The sequence below is a fragment of the Dipteris shenzhenensis genome, chromosome 29 (assembly GCF_047967505.1).
Source record: "Dipteris shenzhenensis isolate YYH24624 ecotype China chromosome 29, Dip_SZ_1.0, whole genome shotgun sequence".
In the NCBI taxonomy this organism is placed as follows: Eukaryota; Viridiplantae; Streptophyta; class Polypodiopsida; order Gleicheniales; family Dipteridaceae; genus Dipteris; species Dipteris shenzhenensis.
The window spans coordinates 45,438,407-45,462,044 of NC_141624.1; the positions used below are offsets into that span (position 1 = coordinate 45,438,407).

Sequence of the window (23,638 nt, forward strand, 5' to 3'; positions counted from 1 at the left end):
CGCGTGGGCCCGCGCGCTCGCTCCGGGTTTGGAGGGATGTCTACAGCCAGCTGAGCCCAGGCGAGCTGGCAGCAGCAGTAGGTACGGCACGTGGGCTCCAGGCTCGGCGAGCGGAGATTGATGCTGTCATTCCTGCAGGTTGGAGGATTCCCATAGTCACCAGATAGCTCTTCCCAGGAGATGAGAGGTGGCTAGGACAGTTAACTCTACGAGGTATTCCTTTGGTGGTTGCAGGCCTCTTCTCGGACTCCTCGGTACACTTCTTCTCCGTCACTGATGACAATCGCCTACAGAGCAGAGAGGCCGTGATCGACCCCCAGCTTCCCTGGCAGCGCCTTCGCATTGTAGGGCTGCAAGGGAAGACGTGGCATATAGACCCCTTGATTATGCAGGACCAGGATTGGAGACTCTGGATATGGGAGGGCCGTTCCTGGGCACAGTGGGACAGCGGCCCAGCTCGATCTTTCAGGACGTGGGCGAGACTCCCCGCTGACACAGAGGTACGATTAGAGACCCTATCACATCTTCGGGGCACGGGCCCAAGGATGGCAAAGATTGAGGCAGCTATCCAAGAGTCTTGGTGAGCGGGCCTTCAAAGTTTCACACCAGCACAGTGGTTGGGCCAGTTCTTAGGGACAGGGGCACCTCTTCAGATTCAGCTATGCCCCCTCCCTCCCATTCTCAGCCAAGCCCAGTTCTACAATGTGGGTCCAAGTGGACTCTTGCAGTCTGTGACAGATGGAGATCCGAAGATGGATGGAGCCTTGGATCAGTTAGGGTGGCAAGGTCTGAGTAGCGGGCGGTCTAGGCAAGGAGTGGTCAATTGACCCAGCTCGCATCTCAGATCTGGATGCAACTCGCTAGCGCTTATGGTTATGGGAGGGTCGTCCCCTCAATGAGGTATAGTGGGACCTAGGCGAGTGGTCCTAACCGTCCAGAGTAGGCCACTCAAAGAGAGTGGAGGAGGTGCCCTTCTTCTCTTATACTACACGCATAGGATGCCGCTTGCAGTTGGAGGTGGTAGCCTGGACTCCGTCGAGAGAGAGGCATTGGGTAGCGTAGCAGGTACCTCGAGAGGTGAGATCCAGGTTCTGGACACGCCTCTGGTCCAGTCTCCGACCGCGGAAGATCTCCTATTTTTTGGATGATAACGCATGGAGATCTTCCTGTTGGCCCTTGGTTGGAGCAGATGCGAGTGGATGGCAGCTGCCATAGATGCACGATTGGGACTTTGGAGATGATCCCCCACTGCCTTTGGAGCTGCCCACCAGCACAGAGGATATGGTGAGGAGTGCTTCGGATCGTGGCGAGGCTTCAGGGCGTGCAGAGGCACTTCACGTGGGGCATGGTGGCTTGGTTGTTAGAGGGTGGCCATGCCTTTCCGATACATGGCATGTGCATTCACAGCATTGAGTTTTATGAGGTGACCCCTCCCACTAGTCATCAAACTCTTCCTTCATCAGAGGACAGCGTGTGTGAGACAGTAGCCAGCATTACGGCATGGAACATCTAGGTTGCTCGCTGCAGCTAAGTTATGGGCCAGCACCATGTCCCACCGTCGGCCACCTTGGTAGCCATCTGGCAGGACATCATCTTCACGCTTCGCGCCATTTGGGAGCGAGGCTCTCCGGGTTCTCGAGCTACCGTCGCACGACGGGAACGTCTCTGCAAGGCTTGGCCTGCAGGAGTTTTCTACAACATCACCCCGAGAGGGATATAGTCCACCACCCCGGTTGTTAGCCCCTGTTATAGAGAATCCCTAGGCAGTGAGCAGCAGGAGTGTCTTTCTGACAGCCAACATTTGATTTTTCGTTGATTCTCATGGTTGGCACCTTTATGGTATTTACCAACTTGTACGATCGCTTTTTACAAGCATCAATAGAAGTTCTTTTCTCTGGAAAATAAAAAAATAAAAAAATAGAAAGTATGCTTCACAAGAGATAGTGTCCTGTGTACTCTAGGATGTCCCGCACTAGGTGCTTCATGACACTCCCGGAGGATCTTGGATCGAAGATCCGACACATGCGTTACACAAATTTTTTCATTTCGGAACAGCAACCCACTCAGAATCATCCACTGACCTCCTGCCACCTATACAGTAGGTGGCATAATCCTTGAGTCTTGGTCAATCATTGAGCTCCCATCCTGCACCTTTTGCCAATATTAACTGTAATGACTATGAGTCACGCAAAGCCCTCTCAAAGATTGAAATACATCAGTAAATGACATAGCGTTTACAAAGTTAATCTAACTTAAATTTGTCCTCAGTCGACTAGAGCATACTTAGAAGGTGGCCACTAGGCAAGGCAGCACATGGTAGATGCAAGGGACTTGGAGTCATGGGGACTTCTAGATTGAGCTGTTGAGGCTTGATGGTAAATCCCTGTCCATCATAGTGAACAGGGTTGTGAGAGTTTGGGGGAGCATAACACAACCTTAGGAAGGCAAGCTAAGAACTTTCAAATGCAAAGTCAAAAGATTAAGTACATTCATGCAATTCAAAAATGCTCCAAGAAAACTAAGTCCACTATTGACCCACTTTTAGTTATATAAAGGGAGTTTAATTCTTAAATGCATAGAAAAGTCACTTATAATATTCACTTGAAATGCCTAACAAACTTCAAAGTAATCAATGTAAAATCCATTATAATACCAAAGTTTTGATGTGATCCACAAATCTTCTCTTGCAACTATGTTGGCTTTAAACATTTCCCATAGTGCGTTTCCAACCTACCAAAATTTCAAAAAAAAGGCATGTTAGACACCAAAAATTATTTCTCTTCCTAAATGGAAACCCTACCTGGGAGTGCCTACCAATTGTTTTGCCGATAACATAAATATTTTTATATCCTAGCAATGCAAGACATTGGTAAATTCCTTTAAAAGAAGACTTTTGTTCAAAAAAAGCATATTAAAAATTATTGTTTTGTTTGCATAAAATTTATCATATTATGAACAATATATGCTTTATTAGACAAAGAATGTGTGAAAAGAGATTAGTAAGCATCCCCTTGATCCATGTTTTGGTTGTATTCTATCAACATCCACAGGTGTGCTATAGCAGGGTATGCATGCATTTAGATTATTCGACTATAAGATGGCTCCGAACAAATGAGAAATAAAATCACAAAAATGAGCACTTGGATGCATGCATACTCCTTCAAGATTTACTTTTAAAATGATGACAAAATGACTCCTTACAAGTTACGAGTTCACTTGCTTTACTTCACTGTAGCAAAATAGTATAGGAGGCATTTTGCATACAACAAGACATTGGATGGTGAGATTCAATTTTTGTTGCTTCAATGAATGTTACCCAAAGAGTACATCAAGCCTATCCAATCCCTTGACATCTCATCACCTCTCGCCCCTGTCATGAAGCCAGACACCAGATTGGCCCTAAAACTTAGCGCCCCTTTCAATATTTCTTTATCTTACTTAGAAGGCAACCAAATTACAGCAAAAGCACTTTTTGCAACTGTCCAAAACCTTGCCAACTGAATAGTCAGTTCAAAGGCACTTCCATCCTGTTATGCAATCAGTTCATGGCTCAGAAAGGCATCCCAGTCCAATGCAAAATTCTATGGAAACCCTTATCAAGTATTTGGCCGATCAATTCCAACCTGGCAGCTCCAAAGGAGTCCTGGACTAAAAGAGTCCTGGTAGGACAGAAACCAACCAAGTCTGTCCTGACAGCTCTAAAAGAGTCTTGGCAGGATTGAAGCTCCTGAAGGTTCAATACCTGCAGCTCGCAGTGGATGGCGAATCTTCCTGGCTACACCAGGCAGCCCTGCACCAGATTGCGAATCACCCTAGCTGCTCTCTGAGTTGCTGGCAAGTCTCTGACTGAAAAACGAAATTCCCTAGCAGATCCCCGAAATTCCCTAGCAGGTCCTTGACTGAAAAAACGAAATCTTGGCAGGTCCCTGATTGAAAAACGATCTCTTCTGGAGGTTCCCTTTCACAAAAACGAATTCTTCTGGAGGCTCCTAGCACAAAAACATATTCTTCTAGAGGCTCCTGGCACAAAAATGAACTCGTTTCGGAGCTTCACGTAGCCCTAACAGCACACAGACTGCTTTGGTAGTCAAAAATCAGCAAGGCGATTTGTTAGAACAGCCCTGGGGCGCTTTCCTAGCCTGTGACCTGTGTCTCTCTGTCTTTTTGTGGTCCAAAAACCAGACCTGAAAGCAAATTTCGACTTTTGTGCTTGCTTTCCAAGCCAACTAGCCAGGCAGCCAGGCCCATGGAGCTATTTTTAGTAGTGGGATTTTTACCTCTCTCTGACCTTCAGTCCCTTGCACTGAAGTGCCCTTTTAACAATTAATTCATCAAAAGGCCATGGTATTCACGGTAAATTACCCTAAGGTCCGAAATTTCACGTCCTAGTGACAACTCCTTAAAACCCTCATCCCCCAACTCAAAATATAATTTACAAAGTCAAAATTTGTCATAATGGTTGCAAACATGTCTGCCACATGCCAAAGAACATCTTCGGATACAAAGGCCATGTCATAATGGTTGCACAACACTAAACAAATCACAGCCTTCAAAACAAAGCAATACAGTATATCCACACCTCAACATGCATGTAATGCTAAAGAGAATTGTTTTTGGGCTGTAACCGACCTTGAAGATAGTGCCTACCCACACCTAAAGATTGTCAATGCTGACCCATGCATTTTGATACACCTCATACAATGCTGAAAATCTTGATATTTTACTGATTTAGGACAAACCATGCAAATTTCACAAGTGCAAGATTTTCTGCATTAAAGGCTCCCAATCAAGTTTTATTGCCTTCTATCCACAACTCAATGTGTGTGCAATGTTATAAGGGTTCCCAATACCCATTGAGTCTTTGGTACCCCATTACTTAATTAGCACCTTCAATCTTACTTTAGCAGCAGTGAGCCCTGGTTAGGCAATGTTGCTTAGCTTAATGAGGTGAAATTGAGATCACTTGGGGTTAGAATATGATCCCTAGAATTGACTATCTTTTGAGCATATGCTAGCTAAATGTTTAGTGCCTTGATCACTCACATGTATTGGATAGTGCAAATGAAGGCCTAACTGTTGGTTACAATTTTGTCTTAATCCAAGCTTTCTAGCTCAATTAAGAGCATAGGAAGCCCAGATTAGTCTTGCTAATCTAGGCCTAACATGCATTGATTTTATGCATTGTATAGGGGTCGTGGAGCAAAGTCTTAAAGAAATGTTATTTAATTTACTCCTATTTACTTGAAACTTCTTTTGGTGAGAATAATTATTTATTATGAATATTAATTTAATTAATTTACTCTAAAAGCTGATTTTAGCTTTTACACACACTTTTTTTTAAAATAGTGAAATCATATTTTTCTGTGTGGGAAACCTCAAAAGAGGTGAAAACCCACCACACACATACACACACACACACATAGAGAGAGAGATATATAATATTGTTATTGCATTGCCAAATGGCATACACAAACAAGCAACTAGGAAAATTCCCTCAAAAGGCAAGTAATGAGCATCAAGTTGGATACAAGAAAGAAGAATACCTTGGCTCCTACAAAGCTGAAACTATCATTTAGTGACTAGTCCCCGTGGAATGGTGCAAGGGAACATTTCCTAGACATTCCTTGGCCACTGCATATGCTTGATGTTCTACACAGTCCCCAACAGTCATCCTGACCTGAACAGCGTTCCGCCGAAGTTCCATAAGAAGGGAACAGCATTCCTTGGTAACTATGTGCAGTATGAACTTGTACCTCATCCTCTACCTTGTCATAGCTAATATGGTTTTGGCGAAGGCATCAATATTGTTATTCAAATGTTGGACTTCACGTTTCAAGGAGATATCATTGTCTATTCACTAATTATATCAATAGGGCCTTCTAGTTTATAGGTATCATTGTGAAACAAGAATCTACCAGACTTCATATGGCCCTTCGAACCCAATGCGACATTGGACTCACATTGTACCCCCTAAACGATATTTCTTGTGTGGAATTTTGAATTATTTTGTGACTAAAGTTTATGTCAATTCCCATGGCTAGTTATATTGTACGTTACTCAATTGAAATTATGTTCCACATAAGCACAACTTTAACAACATGTTTTTTGCAGAGGCATAACCCTAAAATGCCCAATGTTTCATAATCCTAATCGTACTTCCTTGGTTTTCACCCTAAGAGTCAAAAACTCAGACCTCACAATACAAACATCATTCAACATGGTGCCTACAATTTAGTGTTATTAATCTATGTGAGTGTATCAGAAAGAGTTGCCACTATAAGGTTCTACCACATAAGATTCCCAAAAAGATTGGTGTCTTCCTCACTATTGTCTCCCCACCCTCCACCCCTTGCTACTAGATAGATTGCCCAAGCAGCGTGCCCCTCTAATTCTACACACTCAATCCGCCATCTATTCAGGTCAGGCTGAATTTGAGATGGTACATCCATACAAAGTTGCACGAAACGTTTTCATGCAAGAAACGTGCTAGTTTTGAAACATTTTTGAAATGGCATTTGAATTAATACAAAACGGCAAGCGTAGGCTGAATGAAGTATATTTTTCCTCAAATACAGAAGCTAGCAATTAGACGTGTGCGCAAGGCGAGCCTGCATATAGGGTCATCAAGTAATCGTAGAAAGCACATGCCATCCAATTGTTGATGGATTGAAATGCAAATTATTGGAGAGCACCGACCAATCAATGGTCAAGCAATTGGATTCTTGGATGGGCATGGAGCGGATGATCCTTGAAGATGTGATTCGTATAGTGCATTGATGAATCAATCGTCACCCATGTAGATCGTCTACTCCGAGTCACATGTTACTTCTAAAACCTGCCATCATCTCTTGTCAATACCTGCCCTTGTTGGCTTTTATTCTGGCGCACTTCTAGATTAGGCGTTTCCAAAACGTTTCCAAGTTTCGGGAATGCCCTAATTTTGGAAACGTTAGGAAACGGGGTTTCCTAACTTTTTTGGACGTTTCATGCAACTAAGCATCCATAGCTTTTGTAACTGAACCTAGACCTCAAAAGTCTACTTTGGGAACAATATTTCAGCAACTATGGATGCTTTGGACTGGCTGGACAGCAAAGGGCAGCAAAGAATCACCTTCCCAATCAAATCGTAATAGTCCCTGGGTACTCTGGGAATGTTTCTTGGGTACCTCCGGGCATAGCACACAGCTAAAAGCACAAATCGCAGCAAACAAGGTCACCTGGCATGAAATTGCAGCACTAGGGCAGCTCTTGGAAGCCAACAATTGAATCGCAATCACAACAGGATTACTCTGGGACAAATCGCAATCATATGGGGAAGAAGCCTAGCGCTGGGATTGCGTGAATTACAAGAAGAAGCTTTGAGGACACAGTCGCCTTCAAGAAAGAGTGCTGGGAGAATAGCGATAGAAGCATCACACTGCACTAAGGCCCTGAAAAAGGGCTGGACCCCCTCGAAGGTCTTTATTGCAATAGAAATAGACTTTTGTACAACTGACTCTCACAAGAGCTTGGGCTACGTACAACTCTTAATGATTCTAGAGCTCAGGGGCTCTTCTTTTATAGGCTTGGCCCCAACCCGAAAGCAGAGAACTGGGGCTAGCTTTATTTTGCCTAATTTTAGACTCTCTTTCCCAAAAAGTTGGGCTTTTACACTTCTAGCTTTCTAGAGCTTCTAAAAGCTGATTCACATGCTTTTTGGGCCAGAATCTTGGCTTTTAGGCTATTTTGCTGACTTTTAGCCTTATGGAGCCCTCCTGCTTTCTTCACTGTAGCTAACCATGATGCATTTGCGTGACTTCGCATCCAATTTCCTGCGATGATCATCATGTATGTGGGCATATGCTATGCAACCAAATATGCGGAGATGCCCGATGTGTGGCTTGTGTCTAGTGAATGCTTCATAAGGAGTCATACTCTGTATCGGTTCGGTAGGAAGCCGATTAAGCAAGTAGTTTGTTGTAGCTATTGCTTCTGCTTAATACTGATTTGGAAGATGCTTTTCACTAAGCATTGCTCTAGCACTGTTTGCTAAGGTCCCATTCTTCCTTTCAGCTCTTGCATTCTATTGAGGAGTATCTACACATGTGAATTGTCTTCGAATGCCGTGATTTTTGCAAAAGTTCATGAATGCTGAAGACATGTATTCACCTCCTCTATCTGATCTCATGACCTTGATCTTTTTGCCTGTCTGGTTTTCTACCATGGCTTTGAATTCTTAAAATCTGAAAAACACTTCAGATTTCTCTTTCAGAAAGTAGGCCCAATAATATCTGCTGTAGTCGTCGATGAAAGTCAAGTAGTAAAGTGAACCATTGATGTTGCGGGTCTGGGCATAACCCCATACATATGTATATATCAAATCAAGAATACATCGTGCACGAGAGGTACTTCTGACAAAGTTAGTTCGCTTTTGTTTGCCGAAGCAGCATGCTTCGCAAACTTTTCCAAGAAATTGTAGCTTCGGAATCCCAATTGCCATATTTTGATTCCTGAGATCTAACAAGTACTCGAAGTTGACATGACCATATCTCTTGTGCCATTTTGCAGATAGTGGCATCTGTTGCGGTTGAGCTGACATGGCATGCTTATCTGGTACTTTAGCTAGCATTCTGTATAAGCGTCCTTCCTTGACACCTTTTGCCACTAGCTGACATCTTTTGGATTTGTCTCTGATAGTGCATTCATCACCATCGAAGATGACTTTGTAATTGTGTTCCGTCATTTGACCTACTGACAAAAGGTTCTTGCTGAGCTTCGGAACATAAAGCACATCTTTCACTAATCCTTTTGTACCAGTGAAATTGTTCATAGAAATAACCCTGTCCCTTGAACCGGATTCGGTGTATTATTTGTTGTGTAGATGACATTTTTCTGTCCTTCTAATGGCTTCATTTCTGTGAACCATTCTTGATGATTTGTCATGTGAGATGATGCACCACAGTTGATGTACCAAGGATCCTGTTCCACTTGGTCGACTTGATAGCTGTAATCCTCTTTGGGATTGAAATCAGTGTCTAGGTACATTGTATCAGTCTGATGCAATTCCTCGCTTGCAAGAAACATATTTCCATGTTCATTTGCAAAATGACTGTGACTAGAATGTCCACCACGATGATTTCCTCTGCCTCAGGAATTCTCTCGATTACTGCTGGATTGACCGCTTTGGTCGTACTGCTTCTTGCGGCAATCTCTTTCATAGTGTCCAAACTTGTGACGGTAGTTGCACTGAATGTTTGACACATTGGTGGATGCATTCCCTCATCCTTGGAATCTTCCTTGATTGGAATGATTTCCTCTTTGCTGATTCTGATGTTGCTGAGGATGATGCTACCACTTTTCTGATATGATCTACCTCTGCCTTTGCCTTTGCCTTTGCCTTTGCCTTTGCCTCTGCTTCTGTCTAAAGCTGTGAATGCCTGATCATTAGAATGACCTTTACGTGCTTGAATGGCCTCAGTCCTGAGTTCTGCACCAAGTAGGACTGATTGAAGTTCTCCAAGTGTCGGAATTTGCCGTTGGATGGCAATACTCTGGACTAGATTCTCGTATCCCTCTCCTAGTCCATTCAAAATGACTTGAACCATTTCTGCGGGGTTCATAGTCTCTCCCGCTACTGCAAGTTGATTGTTGTAGTCTTTTATGCGGAGTACATAAGGCCAATGGTCTAGGTGTAGACCCATCGACATACTCCCATTGTCCTGAAGTACAAGAATGGTCTCCATTCGGTATTTCCAAGTACTGTAATTGGAGTTGTCTAACTTAGCAGATGCCTCCAGATTGAGGTTGCTAGTCGTAGACATGGTGCAAGAAATGTACTCAAAAGTGTCATGAAAATCTCTGTATGAATCAACTGCAAATACACTGACTATGCCAAGTGAAATCTCTGTACCGTCGGTGAAGATAGAACTACAATATATAAAATTTGATCTATATTGCAAGGCTTGTGGCAATGATGCCGGGAATAGCCAAGAGGCTTTACAAGGCTGAAATGATGTGCACGATGCCGTGAGATAGCCGAATAGGCTTTACAATGGTGGCATGTGTGTGTGAAATCAAATGCTATCTGCCCTCTGAAACAATCTGCAATGCCTCTGAACTCTGAAGTCTGCTCACTGAACTGATGAACGTAAGGTTTCAGGTAATGTAATGATGTGAAACCGTATGTGAGCGTATGGACTGACTCCGAGTAGGTACTAGTCGGGAATTTCGGGCATGGCTTAGATTGGCAACTTGGGGAAATTCAAAGCGTCCCCTCTATGGCGATCTAGTCTACTCTGATCTAGATTTATACCAACCGTCGATCGATGAAAGAACAGCAAAATAATTCCTTTTCTTTTGTTCTTTTTAAGTGCTAGGTCAAATGCGTCGATATAGAGGCAAATGTGCGTGAAGGAAGTGGTTTTGTTGGCGAGGCTCAAATGTGAGTGTAACTTGCGCCAAAATGTGCGCGTGATGTGACGAGCGCGTAGAGCACGAAAAAACGAGTGACTTTCCTTTTTGGAGCGCCCTCAAATTCTTCCTAGATCAAGAGATACGGCTTGATCTAGGTGGAGGGGCAAAAGGAGTGCAAATGGTGCTCAATGATGATGTGTCACTGTGGGTCACATGCAGTGATGATGTGGCACTGTGCCTAGCAAGAGGTGTGCCAATGAAGCCCTGTGCTGAGGTGGCAAAAGTGATCACATGCAGTGACTGTGAAGCACTGTGTGTGCCTGCAGAGGTCAATGCTGACTGGACACTTAAGGTGGCACTGCTGAGATGGCACAGATGATGATGTCAACAAGGTGACGTGGCAAGTGCAGGAGGCTGCTCATGTGGCAAGCTGAGCGGAGCGATGACGTGGCAGATAAGGTTGACACGTGTCAACTTTGAGACCACACCGGTGTGTGTGGTAACCCTTGTGATAGGGTTGGTGGCCTGTGCCACGTGTCGTAATCTCGCTTGACGGAATCTTTTGAAGATTCTGATAAAGATTCCATCTGTGGAGATCGTTGATGCGGTGCAAGGAGGTCGTTGGAGCACGGGAGCTCGCTTGTGCACACTAGGAGTATGTTGGAAGGAGCCAAGCGTGCGGGTCGCTAGAGCGCGGACTTGTAGAAGACTATTGGAGGTCGGCCGCCATGAGCGCTGGGCACTGAAAATGTCGAAGTCGTTGAAGCTTTCGAGAGTCTTGGAGGCTGTGTTGCTTATTGCAAGCGCGGCTGCTTTGTTGGAGAGACCTGTCATCGGGCGGCTGCAAGAAGAGGAGCTAGGTAGTTTGGGAAGCTGTGGGCTAATCGGCTTTTGTCGTTTAGGCTTGCAACTCGGCGTTGGAGAAGCAGGCGCTGGAGGCATTGCTTGGAGGGCCGGTGTAGAGGCTCTGTTGGAGAGGCTTGCGTGCAGTTGGTCGCACTAAAGGTCGTTGTGTAAGGCAGTCGCTGCAGGGCTTGGTTGACGGCTGATTGAGGTTGAAGGAGGAGCATTGCTACCATGAGCCATCGCCCGTGTTGGAGCTGAGCCAGTGGTTGGCTGTTGGCCGAACGAGGGATGACGCTTAGGCTAGGCGGTCGATGGAGAGCTAAGCGTTTAGAAGGCAATGTTCATTGGGTGCTGGAGATAGTCCGTCTCTCCCGTGGATGTTGTGTAGTGCCTTGGAGCCGGGCTTGCGAGCACGAGCCAGCTAGTAGATAGGCTGCTTGTTGGCTTTTGGTGGCACAAGAGCTATGAGACGTGTAGTCGATGCTGTGTAGTCAAGCTGTGTGAGGGCTTTAGACGCTCTTGGAGACCTTTTTCAGAAGTGTCTTCCAATGAAGACTATGAGATCTTTTCTCTTTCAAAGCGAAGTTCCTCTCAGAGAATCAAAGAAGCACTCATCCTAAGAAAACTTGTTCAAACTCTCATGAACAAGAGGTTACTTAGACTCTATTCTCCCTATCTTTTTCTCTCTCTCTCCCTCACAAGAAACTATCATATTGCACTCAACAATGAACAAAAATATGGACGGAAACTTTTCAAGTGGATGGAAATTCTATCACTCATCGGAAGTGAAAGAATTCTCGATCTCTCAATCAATCACACTCTCTCAAGAATCGCAATGCCTCAGCAGAAGACAAGGGAGCTCTGATACCATGACAAAATATGAAGAGGGGAGAGGAGAAGAGTGGAGATGAGGAGAGAGGGCACAGCTAGAGAGCACACCACAAATGACTAACTGTACACTAGAATTAGTTGAAAAAATAGAATATATACAAACCCATTTAGGGTTAGGGTTAGGGGATCTAACCCTTTCCTTTATAGCACTCTATAAGGGTAGTGCTATGCACATATGATCACCTGATGGTGCTATGCACACATGATCACATGATGTTGAGCGTGAACTCTCAACAAGTAGAACAATAATACTTATTCTTGGTTAATCACTTTAACTTTCTTTGGCCAAAATCAATTCTTGTTTAAGAATTATTCCTTTATTTTCTTAGGAGAAGTCCCAAATGGTGACAGCTTCAATCCCAAGAACTACGACACAGCTATGCATGATCGATCCAAGAGAAGAGTGAGATCATTGGGCTCTCATTTGCATGAAGGATTAGCTATAGAGAGCGTCAATAAGAGCAATGTAGGACATCAGTTATGTCGTGGTCAACTAGAACTTAAGGCCCAAGTTCATCAACCTCACCCAATCAGGCATCAAAATGCGAATCAATAATGTTCCAAACCATTCTATCGACCTCACCCAATCCAAAGCTAAGCTAAACTTGGAGATGATGTAGAGTCTTGTGCATAGGAGCGTCAAAATGCAAATCAAAGGTTTCAGGAATTTCAATAATGTTTCAAACCGTTCCAAAGTTTCTCTAGTAAAAAAGAACATAGGAAGGGAAGATTACCCAAAAGCAGCAAAAAGTTAAAATTTAGCAGGCCTGTATTGAAATACTCAATATTTGTTGCTATGATCTAAGATAGTTTTTATTCCAAACTATGTGTATATTGCTGTCGACAGCTTGCAAACTGAAGTTTAAATTTACAAGTTTCATTTGTTTAATTTTGTTGAAGTATGTAACTATTAATTGGAATTTTTATTAAACATAAGTTTTTCTTTGATTGAAATTTGATATGCCCTTACTGTCCAAATCTGGTGAACTCCCATGCAGCTGTAACTGCTGCCTTTTTCATGCAGGACTGCTGTCATAATTAAGTATCAAACTTTATATATAGTGAGAAATAAGGGAAGCACAGCATTCTGAGATGCCATTTGGCACATTTATAACCAATACTACTCTCAAGAGAACTCTGTCGGAAGATGCTTTCCTTCAAAAGATGTGTCAGAGTTCTGAGGAATCAATAAAGCCATTGTTAGTGGAATTCATACTTGATGTCTCCCATTTGTCCTCTAAGACCTTGCCTGGCCTCTGGTCGATAAAAGCTTTTAACTCTCAACTTTCTAGATTTCATTATTGATTCATTTGTCAGGCATGAAGGGTATGCCAATTACACCTCGAAATCTTTGTGGATTCCCAAGCTTCAATCATAAGGGTGCTACGATGGTATGTCTGCCTAAGGAGTACGGGGAGTACTGTAAAGCTAATCAAGCAGTGAAACACACACGTAGACCTTCAAGACAAAAATGACATACCTCTTTTTCATTATTGTAAGCGCGAGCACAATCAATATGTCTGTATCCCACCTGCACACAGCAATATTATCAGTTGAAGAAATCAAAAGACTTTTTTCTGGAACCTACAATTATTAACCATGTAGCACAGATATAAGTGACTATGTGAGAGTTGGATGTGTGCGGCCTGGCAACATCAGCTGTTTATAGTGATCCATGATGAGCTCGCGTACAAAGTGATATTGAATCTCAATGTGTTTTGTGTGAGCGTGTTGCCTTGAATCCTCACACACCGAAGGTTGCTAGTGGTCTGACTTGGCATAAATGCAAGGGGTGGCCTGACCGTAGACGGCTTGTAACCCCCTACCAGCCACTCAGCCAACGTGACTTATCTCTGCCAAGTGACAATGCTACCTGGTGGTGGCTGCATTCACTGTTGCACGTGATGGTATTCATGCTCAGCCGACCTCTAGGCTCTAGCACTATCAAAGTGATTGCATATGTAAAGGCCAACCGTGTAGTTAGCCACATTGTCTTGGGAGCGTTGCATGTGAAATTTAGAGCTTGCGGGACTCGTACTGGAAGCGGAGGAAACAATGGGAAGCTGCACTTGCTAAGCTAGAGAGGATCCATCTTTTTCTGTGGCAGGCTCTGCACCCATGGCATCTAGTGCCAGTTGGCTAAAAAGGACATTTTTCATCTAGTTTGGGGCCATCTTGTTCCATGTGTCAACGGGTTTACAGATTTGAGAAAGGACACCACGTTGTTGAAGGGGAAGTGAAAAGCGCCATAAATGAGATTTGAGGTGAATGCAAGAGTTTCTGCTAGAACTCGTCTCACTTAGCTGACGTGCGTGGGCACTCTACGTTGAAGGCTAGCATGGATCGACAGAGGACGTATCTTTGACTTGCTTGATGCTGCTCCCACGGTTGTTTGCTCAGTTGAGCTATTGGTTTCCGTTAGTTTGATTTTGATTGCTGATTGTTTAAGATATTTACTCCACCCCTCGATCTTCTCCTAACTCACATTTCACAAACTCATCTTGCAAGCCAACGCTACAAAAGGGGCGCAGACTTGAAGACTATGAAATCTTGTTAATTTTATTGCTTCTTTTACATCATAGGTCCCTAGTAAAGCGCATGTGTGAAGCTAAAACAATTATGATGATGAACAGGTGTTTAAATGGCTATAGTATGTTTAATGGATTGATTCGAAGATCAAGCGTTCTTTACAGTTGTTTTGACCTGGCCTAAGCTACTCTTCTGAAATTTAGCTTGCCCTTCTAATAGTCTGCCTGTGAGCAGCTGCTTAACACATGCCTAACCACAAGGTAGCTCACCAGATACCAGACCCAGCGTGTCCAGGCCAACACTAAAACAGAATGGCAAATACCAAATGTTTTTACAGAAGACAAACGCCGAGAAAAGGAAATCGTAATTTCCACAGCTGCGCATGTCCTTTGGTCGACAGTAGTGTAGCGGAGAGATTAGAGATTTGTTAATTCAGCAATTCCCAAATATCTTATATCAATCTATTGGAATTCAGAAAGCTATAATTTATCCCTAGCATGTACTAGCTGTTTAACACATGGCTTGCCCAGAGGAAAGGAAGACGCATCATAACAATATTGGACCATGGAAAATTATGGTTTCTTCATAGCAACTGAGAACAAAGGGCTTTCAACACTAGCTACTGGCCATAGGAGTAGTACGAACCTTGATGGCCGCTTTGACGGCGTCGCCAACCACTCCCGGTTCAGCTTGCCATGTGCCCAGACCGACCGCAGGAATGTTTGCCCCAGCGTTGAGCTTAAATGCTACCTCTCCTGCGGGAAGGTTTGCCATTCCGCACAAGTCTGCAGAGAGCAATGGAGAAACAAGTCACAAGGGGACCAGCAGCTGAGGCCAAAGGCATTATTACGGAGAGAGTGAAAACGTACGATTGTGGTTCTGTTGAACGGAGGCAAGGCAGCCGGAATAAAGGCAAACAAACGCAAGAGACAAATGATTCCTTGCTTCACTCGGCCTATAGCAAATCCATTTTTTTGGCCGGCCTGCCACGGGGAGGCTTAAGTGAAGACGTTGTCCACAAAATAACCAGGTCACATGTGTCCGCACGAGCACGCATGCACCCCGAAATCCTCTCTAGCCCCGCTCTCACTCGCGCCATGCACAGTTTATGATCCTTCGCTCTGTTGGCTCCCCTAAATCCTCTCCAGCCATGCTCTCACTCGCACCATGCATAGGTTATGATGTTTCGTTCCGCTCCCTATATTCCACCTACGTTCCGTCGTCACTAGTGAAGGCATCAAATCGACAGCAGACTTGTGGAATACGCTGTCGAAGCTTGACGAAATGCGAGATTGTTGGGGTGCTTTCTGGCAAACTTCATTGTTGGTGTTTCGTCTGCATCTTCTGCTGTTGATTGTCGGAATTGTGTTCGTCAAAAATACGAATAGAATGAAGCTCCGTAAGTTGCACCGATGGTTCTCGCAGCTTGGTGCAGCTGTCTTTCAAATGTTGGACGTCTTTTCCATTGTTGCATGAAAGTTTTCCACTGCTCCAAGTGCCGTATATTGATTTGGCAGGTTCGTGCCTTGTGAGATGCCTCCAAGCGTTGCAAGCCGGATAAGCTGCTTGCATGTGTGGACAAAGTCTTCGTTTTTTTGTAGTTTTTGTTGCTCCCATGCATGGAAGACTCTTTTAGGTACTTGTGCGGGAGACGAAGTCCTGCTTGCTTGGCAAGGCAGGCAATGAATCCCGGTGGCAAAAGCATATCGTGAGGGATGGCAGACCCATTTCGTTCCCAAAACGGACTTGCTAGGTTCTGTTATAAAAGCGTTGTTTCATCGATTGTTGTTGTGTGGGGTTTGCCGGTTCTTGCTTTCTGTGTGGGATCTGCAAGTACCTGTTCTTCGTTATGCCGTCCGCACACAAGTCTGCTTCTGAAGATGAACCACAGGGGTCGGGAGACTCTACTAGCTCGCCTGAGGTAAGGATTCAAACTTTTCCAAATTGCTGAATCATCGATAGGGAGACAATCGATCGACTCGCAAGGTTCCATCTTATCCCTATCTCTGCAACAACGGAGCCTCTCGGTTGCCACATAAGTCCCTATGGTCAGTCATCTCCATTAGTGTTCATTAACTGGAGGCTATCCTCTTCACCCCTCTCCCCCCCCCACACTGCTTCCCGATGGCATTCCAGTTCTGAGCTGTTGTTGTTTCATCGCAAAGAAGATGGACGAATCCAACATGGAAATTTATAAAAGTGAAAAGCGCCAAGCTCTATGTGCGCCAGAGGAGGAAGACTCGTGATATACGTAAGAAGCTCTCTGCAGGATATCGATTTCAAAAACAAGTAATGAAATTAATGCCTTATGTATTCTATTTAAATGTCACTCATAATGCTCATCCTTGTTCTTTTACAGTTAGTTCAAATGTTGGAGCACAGCTTGGAAAAAGTATTCTTAATGACAATTTGAGCTTTCCACATGAAGCACACATTTTAAATGGTATAATTAATGGGAGTGGACCTAGTAGGGGAAATGTGGCTGCAAACATAAATACACCAAACACAAATGCTCTCCCCATATTACCAATAAGCACACTCTCAGAATTTGTCTCTTATCTCGCTTTGCTTTTGAGGGGAGGGTGCTAGCAAAGTACGAAACCTTTAAAGCAAAGGATGTACTTGTTGGGATATGTGTGATCAAGGGCTTGCTAGGTGCATGTGTGCATCCACTAGCAGTCATATGGTTGTGTGTGTGTGTGTCGAAGAGGCACACTTACTACCATAGACCATGACACAGGTGATGATGTAATGCAAAGGCTCCCACATGGGGTGGTGCCTATGATTATGGAGTTCCTATGATTTAGGAGCTATCTCCATTGATGTAGGAGAGGTGCCATTGATTTAGGACACCCTTTCTCCATTTCTATAAAAGAGGGACTTTCCACTCGCAATGAATAGAACACCCATTACTATATCTCATGTGTTCTCACTCATCTCCATGATGAAGCTCTCCTCTCTCCCCAAGTTCCAACATTTGGTATCAGAGTCTCCTTGAGTCCCTAGCCCATTGTAGCTTCAATATGCCACCTCATCATCTTCTTCTCCACCCTCCATCTTCTTCTTTATTTCTGCCCTCTTTCTCTCTAGATTTTGCTTAGCTCCGTTCTCCTCCATTAAGCGACCATTCCCATAGCCCTTTGAGCTGAAGTTTCCTCTACTTAGGGTGCACCTTTGACACCAAGCAATTAGGGAGAGATGCCTTCTATAGCCCGTGCCGACACGATCTCTGCTCGATAATCTTTCAAGCAATTCCATCTGAGCTCAAATGCTTATACTGGAATAAGGAGAAACAAGCAAAAAACAAGTTGGAATAGGCACATCTTGACACAACGTGCAATTTTGCCATTCCTCTCTTCTGGAAGTAGTTCTCAGTAAGAGCTTCCATGCCTTTGAAAGCCCTCTCAAAGCTTTTATCTTCAGCTTCAATTGAACCCTCCAGCTTCAGACTGTTCAATTTGGAGGTAACAGTGATATCTGCTTCTAATATGAACCATTGAATATGGTTAAATGCAACTTTTGATATGGATGACCTTTTCAGAACCCTTAATGACAAATGGAAACTAAAGGATAGTAGAGCTATTTGGTATGCCAGGGGTGACAGAGTATGGGCTAAAAAAGTTGTCTTGTCTTACTTGGCTTATTCTCCACAAAGTAGTTTGGACTAATGCTAGAGGACTTAGAATAGGAAAGGGAGATGGCAAATGTCAAAGATGTTGGAGGATAATTTTCATCTTTTTGTTGCTTGTGCTCATGCTAGAAGAGTTTGGAAATTTATTCAGATGAGCGTGCAGAACCTGTTAACTGGAAAGCTTAACTGGAAACCTATTAACTGGAAGTATACTCATTCCTTAGGATGATGTCATGTTCTCTACACATGATGGTTCTGACTTATTTAAGTAGGGCATGAGTTCACCTTGACTCTTCTAGATAATAGAGACATAAAAGTAAGATGGATAAGGGACTTGGGTAATGGTGAAGAGCAAACCCATGCACCATGTTTATGATGATAATAGCACTAGATAGTACCCATATATACACAAATTGGTTTCATGCATTTATAGGACTTGGCTAATGGAGAAAACTTAGGCACATATTGGTCATAATAGCATGAGGGGTCGATACAAATGCAATGGCCTTGTTACCCATGCTTTTATGGAATAATGTCCATTGGAGGATTAAAAAAAAAATGATTTTAGAACTCTACATTGGAAAGGGCTTTAAGGGAGAACTAAAAAATTTTACCACATTAAAGAGGCATAATTAAGCAAGCCAAATAGTCAAAGATTTAAAATGGTCAACTATTTCCATGCTCATGTAGAGGCAAAGATGCAAATCAAGCAAATGCAACAATTTAATCAATCGTGCCATAAGTTTATGGTTTGTGTTTGTTGATTTATGGCCTCCACACATATAGCCTCACAAAAAACTTGTGTACAAGCAGCAATTTGCTTAAGTCCATTGACTATAATCTAACTCCTCATTTATGATAGCAATGGCAATATGCCTTAGCCATGAGGATTTCTCCTTGTGATTAAACTCTAATGTGGATTAATGTACTTGGTAGTCACTTGTAGTCAATTCTCCCTTACGTAGGGTTACAAATGGTTACATGCTTGCTTGATGATTGAACTTTGTTGTTGTCTTACAAGGAAATAATGCTTGATATCTATTGCATAAAACATTGCAACCACATGATTGACATGTGAGAAGGTTGTATAGAAATGTTAACCATGTGAGGTATATGATCGATGTATCAATATGATTGATGATTGTTAGAATTATCTTTGTTTACCAACAATGAGAGCAAGAGAAAGATGGTTGCTTGCTAATGGAGTCCTAACAATAATTTGTTTCCAAAAGTGGTGCTGAAAACAATATTTGTGTAGAATATCTATACATAAGGGGGAGGTATTTCTATTGGTGACACTTGATTAAGGAAGCAACAACTTGATGTCCAGGAGCAAACTATAAGCAATTGCAACAGTTGAGAGCTCGTGGATTTTATCCGACATATTTAAGGATGTTTAGTTTTGTTATTGCCTATTCCCACCGATAGTTAAGTGTGACTAGGTAAGGATTTTAAGAGGGGCATCCAATTATGTTAAATATCGTAATGGCATGGTAAAGATGCTTGGAAATTTAACCCCCAATAAATGTTTAAAGTTCAAGGCCAAGTTACAAAGCAAGATAGGTACTTGTTTCAAATCCCTTGAAAAGAAGAATCAATTATAATCGGAAAATCAAAGAAAGGAACACTGTAAAGATTTGCCATTTTAAAGTTCACGACCAAGTCAAAACTATGCAAGATGGGTACTCTTTTCAAAGCCCTTGAAAATAAGAATCCATTGTAATCGAAAGATCGACGAAAGGAATAATGTATAGATTTACCATTTGTGCAAATAAAGATCCAAAATTCCCTCTAAGACCACTTTAAGCATAACATAATGGTTACCAATGGGAATGGAATTGTGTTGTTAGGGTTAACTTTAAAATAACCAAAATAATTATGTTAGGTTACTAATATATCATTATGATAGCTAGGAAAAGACACAAGTATAAGTAGCACTTATAATGAGCAAATGAGTTAAATAACCATACATATTGGTACACCTTGTATGAACAGCATAACATGGGTACAACAAAAGAAAAGACTTATAGCAACTAAAGCAAAGCACTTACAATTTGTAGTGATGCAACATGGCAACAACACAACACATAGTATAACTTCCAACAACTCTAGGCTCAGGCTTGTCCTAGTCTAAGCTAGTTGCCTAAACTTGATGGTACATCTTCGATTAACCATAGGAGTCAAATTACATTATGAGTACATATTTGTTGCATCTTATAGTCTTGTATTGAATGACTAATGGCATCAAAAATTTATGGCTAAGAGAAGGTTGTTGTGTCTAAGCCTCTAGATAGATGAAATAAGAATTTGTTCTTTCTCTAAGGATTCATAATTGAGTTGATCTTTGCAAAATACCTTTGGAGGCACAAGACCTTAGTTAACTTGGGACAAGCCCCTCCAAGACAAGGCTGCAACCCTCAAGGAGTTTGATGATGACCACCATCCCAGTAGGCAAGGAAGCAATTGTACCCATTGCAACTAGTTTTAGCCATTGCAAGCAACAATACCCGCAACTCACCCTCTTCAGATTCTAGAATTTCATCATCATCACCTGTGTTATGGTCTATGACACTAAGTGTGCCTCTTCTACACACACACACACACACAACCATATGACTGCTAGTGGATGCACACATGCACGTAGCAAGCCCTTGATCACACATATCCCAACATACCCCCCCTCAAGGGTTTGCCTCATGCTATGTCAAGGATACATCTAGTCTCATAGTTTCTCATGCCATCTCATGGTGGTCAAGGATAAATCTATGGCTAGGATCTCATGCTAGCAAGGTTTACAAAAATGGGATAGACCCCCCCAAATGGTTATCTCCCTTGCATGTACAAGGATGAATCTTAGGCCTTTGTGTGGACCTAGTTTCTCATGTCTGCAAGAGGTACCATGGGAGTAAACACATAGCACATGGCCTACATCATATGGTGACCAGAGGTAGTTTACAAAGACTATATGGACTAAAGAAAAACCATAACATTCTTTTTGGAGTACTAATCCAGGCAGAGAACCTCAAAATTGACTACATGACCAAGTGATGACCAAAGATCAAAATATTGGACTCTAGAAAGCCCAATCTACATCTACCACAAAATTTGGTTCTTCATTTGCTGATGGAGTTCTTCCTTCAACCATATTTGCTTTGTTGTTGATGTAGCTCTTCTTCACATGATATCTTTCGTTCTCTTTGGAGATGTAGTGGGAGTCATTCTTGTCCTCTTCTTGGGCTTGTCTCTTGGAGAGCAACTGTAGTCAAAACCTTTTTAGGTGGCAATACTCCATAGTATGATTGGGTACTCCACAGAAGGCACATATCTTTTTCTTGGTGCTCACCTTGATGAAATATTCACCATTATAGGACTTTACTCTCATTCTAGGCTTCTTTAAGAATGCTTTCCTCTGAGATACATAATCAATATTAGAGGAATAATATGATGAAGGCATATTGGGAAGGTCTTACCACGCAGTGTCTAGTCCCTTACAAAGAAGTCTCCTTCTCCACAAGTATAATTGGTTGGAGAGATAGTTAGATACCCCAAACTCTTTGCATAAAGGAAATACAGTGTTTATTCCTTCATAAAATAGCAGTCAATTCAAAATATATCATAAATGCATCATTAGCATTTACCAAAACTGTGAAACCGCAAGACAGTGGTCCAAAGATAAGACTGAAAAATAGCTCAGATCATTTCCAATGGTCAAACATCAAAAAGATCAAAGATAACTGAGATAATAATGATACTTTCTAGCATTTAACCATATTCAATGGTTCATATTAGAAGCAGATATCACTGTTAGGTGGTGCCTATGATTGTGGAGTTCCTATGATTTAGGAGCTACCTCCATTGATGTAGGAGAGGTGCCATTGATTTAGGACACCCTCTCTCCATTTCTATAAAAGAGGGACTTTCCTCTCACAATGAATAGAACACCCATTGCTATATCTCATGTGTTCTCACTCACCTCCATGATGAAGCTCTCCTCTCTCCCCAAGTTCCAACAGTACCATACCCTGTCTACATGCGTATCGAATTAACTGATCGTGCATGTTCTGAGACAATCACATTGCATGTTCCCCATGCATATGGTTTGGACTTTAAAGATGTCTTCCAAGTGATGAGTTTTTTTGGGTTGAGGGTCCAACCATTACCAAGTGAGCTTTTGATGGGGGGGCACGTCTTCTTTCTCTTTGCATGTTGGCGCAACAACAACAGTTCTGAAAGGCGAACCTTTTGATGGTAACATTTCTTTCATCCTGGAGAATATCATACGCCACTATGCACCCTGGGTGGCCAACCAGATGGAGAACATGATAACATCCTTCACATCAGTTATCGATATAATGGCCTTTGTAATTGTCAATGGTTTCAGAAAAAGTTGGATAAGTGAAGAAGCTTTCAGGAAAATTTGGCAAGGACGAGATTGGTGCTTAACCACTACCTTTACCCTATCTCTATTTCTTATCCATCTTTCTAGCCTCGCTCTAACTTTAGACTAGATAGATTTATAATAATGTGCAGATCCTCTTTGTGGGGGGGGGGGACAACAAAATTTCCAAGGTGAAGAAGGGGGTTTAGGTGTTAAAGATATTTCTACTGCTGCTGCCAAGAAAATCTCTACCATATGGGGTAATCAAAGCTCTACTAAAGCTCTACTAATTGGCTCAGCTTTTACTCAGAAACATGAGGCACATTAGACCTTGTAGGGCTCCTAAATGGAGAAGTTGTCCTCTTACCTCATCTATCTTCAACCTTGAACCTTGCAAAATCAAAGGAAGCTCATAGTGGAAATCTATTTGGGGTGCTTTTAAAGAGATAAAAGCTTTCCTTCAATTCTCTGGTAAAGGTGCTTTCATGGCCATTGAATCGTTCTGGGTGTCAATAATTTTCACAAACTGTACATTGATGAAGGCACAATTTAGCTTGGCATCTTCTCTGTTTAAGAAGGGACTATAATCTTGGGGTGAGTTATGGAATAGATAACTTTTCAGATGGAAGACATGGCAAGAAATTAGAAGGGAGTTTTCTCTCACCAACCAAATCCAGGGACTTATCATGGGTAGGTTGGAATTATGGAAGGGAGAAGTCAGCTGGAAAGGTGGTTTTGTCCCATGTATACATAAAGAGTTCCATTGGGTAGGACGTTCTTCCATACTTCCAATACCAACTCGAACTTTTGATATGGATGACCTTTTTAGAACCCTTAATGACAAATGGAAACTGAAGGATAGTAGAGCTCTTTGGTATGCCAGGGGTGACAGAGTCTGGGCTAAAAAAGTTGTCTTGTCTTGCTTGGCTTATTCTCCACAAAGTAGTTTGGACTAATGCTAGAGGGCTTAG

The 23,638-nt window shown here is 42.7% G+C and overlaps 1 protein-coding gene across 2 annotated transcripts in view; it reads right to left on the reverse strand.

The window, feature by feature from the left end:
- LOC147882916 (NADPH-dependent aldo-keto reductase, chloroplastic-like) overlaps positions 1 to 16,483 on the reverse strand; it is a 95,917-nt gene extending 79,434 nt beyond the window's left edge. Inside the window, exons 1-4 of one of the 2 annotated variants that reach the window (XM_087400701.1) lie at positions 15,547 to 16,483; positions 15,304 to 15,443; positions 13,610 to 13,660; positions 2,654 to 2,730 (exon numbers count right to left, since the gene is read on the reverse strand). In XM_087400701.1, coding sequence (XP_087256827.1) covers positions 2,654 to 2,730; positions 13,610 to 13,660; positions 15,304 to 15,432 — 257 coding nt within the window. In that variant the 5' untranslated portion in view covers positions 15,433 to 15,443; positions 15,547 to 16,483. Of the gene's footprint in view, positions 1 to 2,653; positions 2,731 to 13,609; positions 13,661 to 15,303; positions 15,444 to 15,527 lie in introns of both variants that reach the window. The other variant, XM_087400702.1, reaches the window with a different exon arrangement.
- Between the last annotated feature and the right edge of the window lie 7,155 nt (positions 16,484 to 23,638).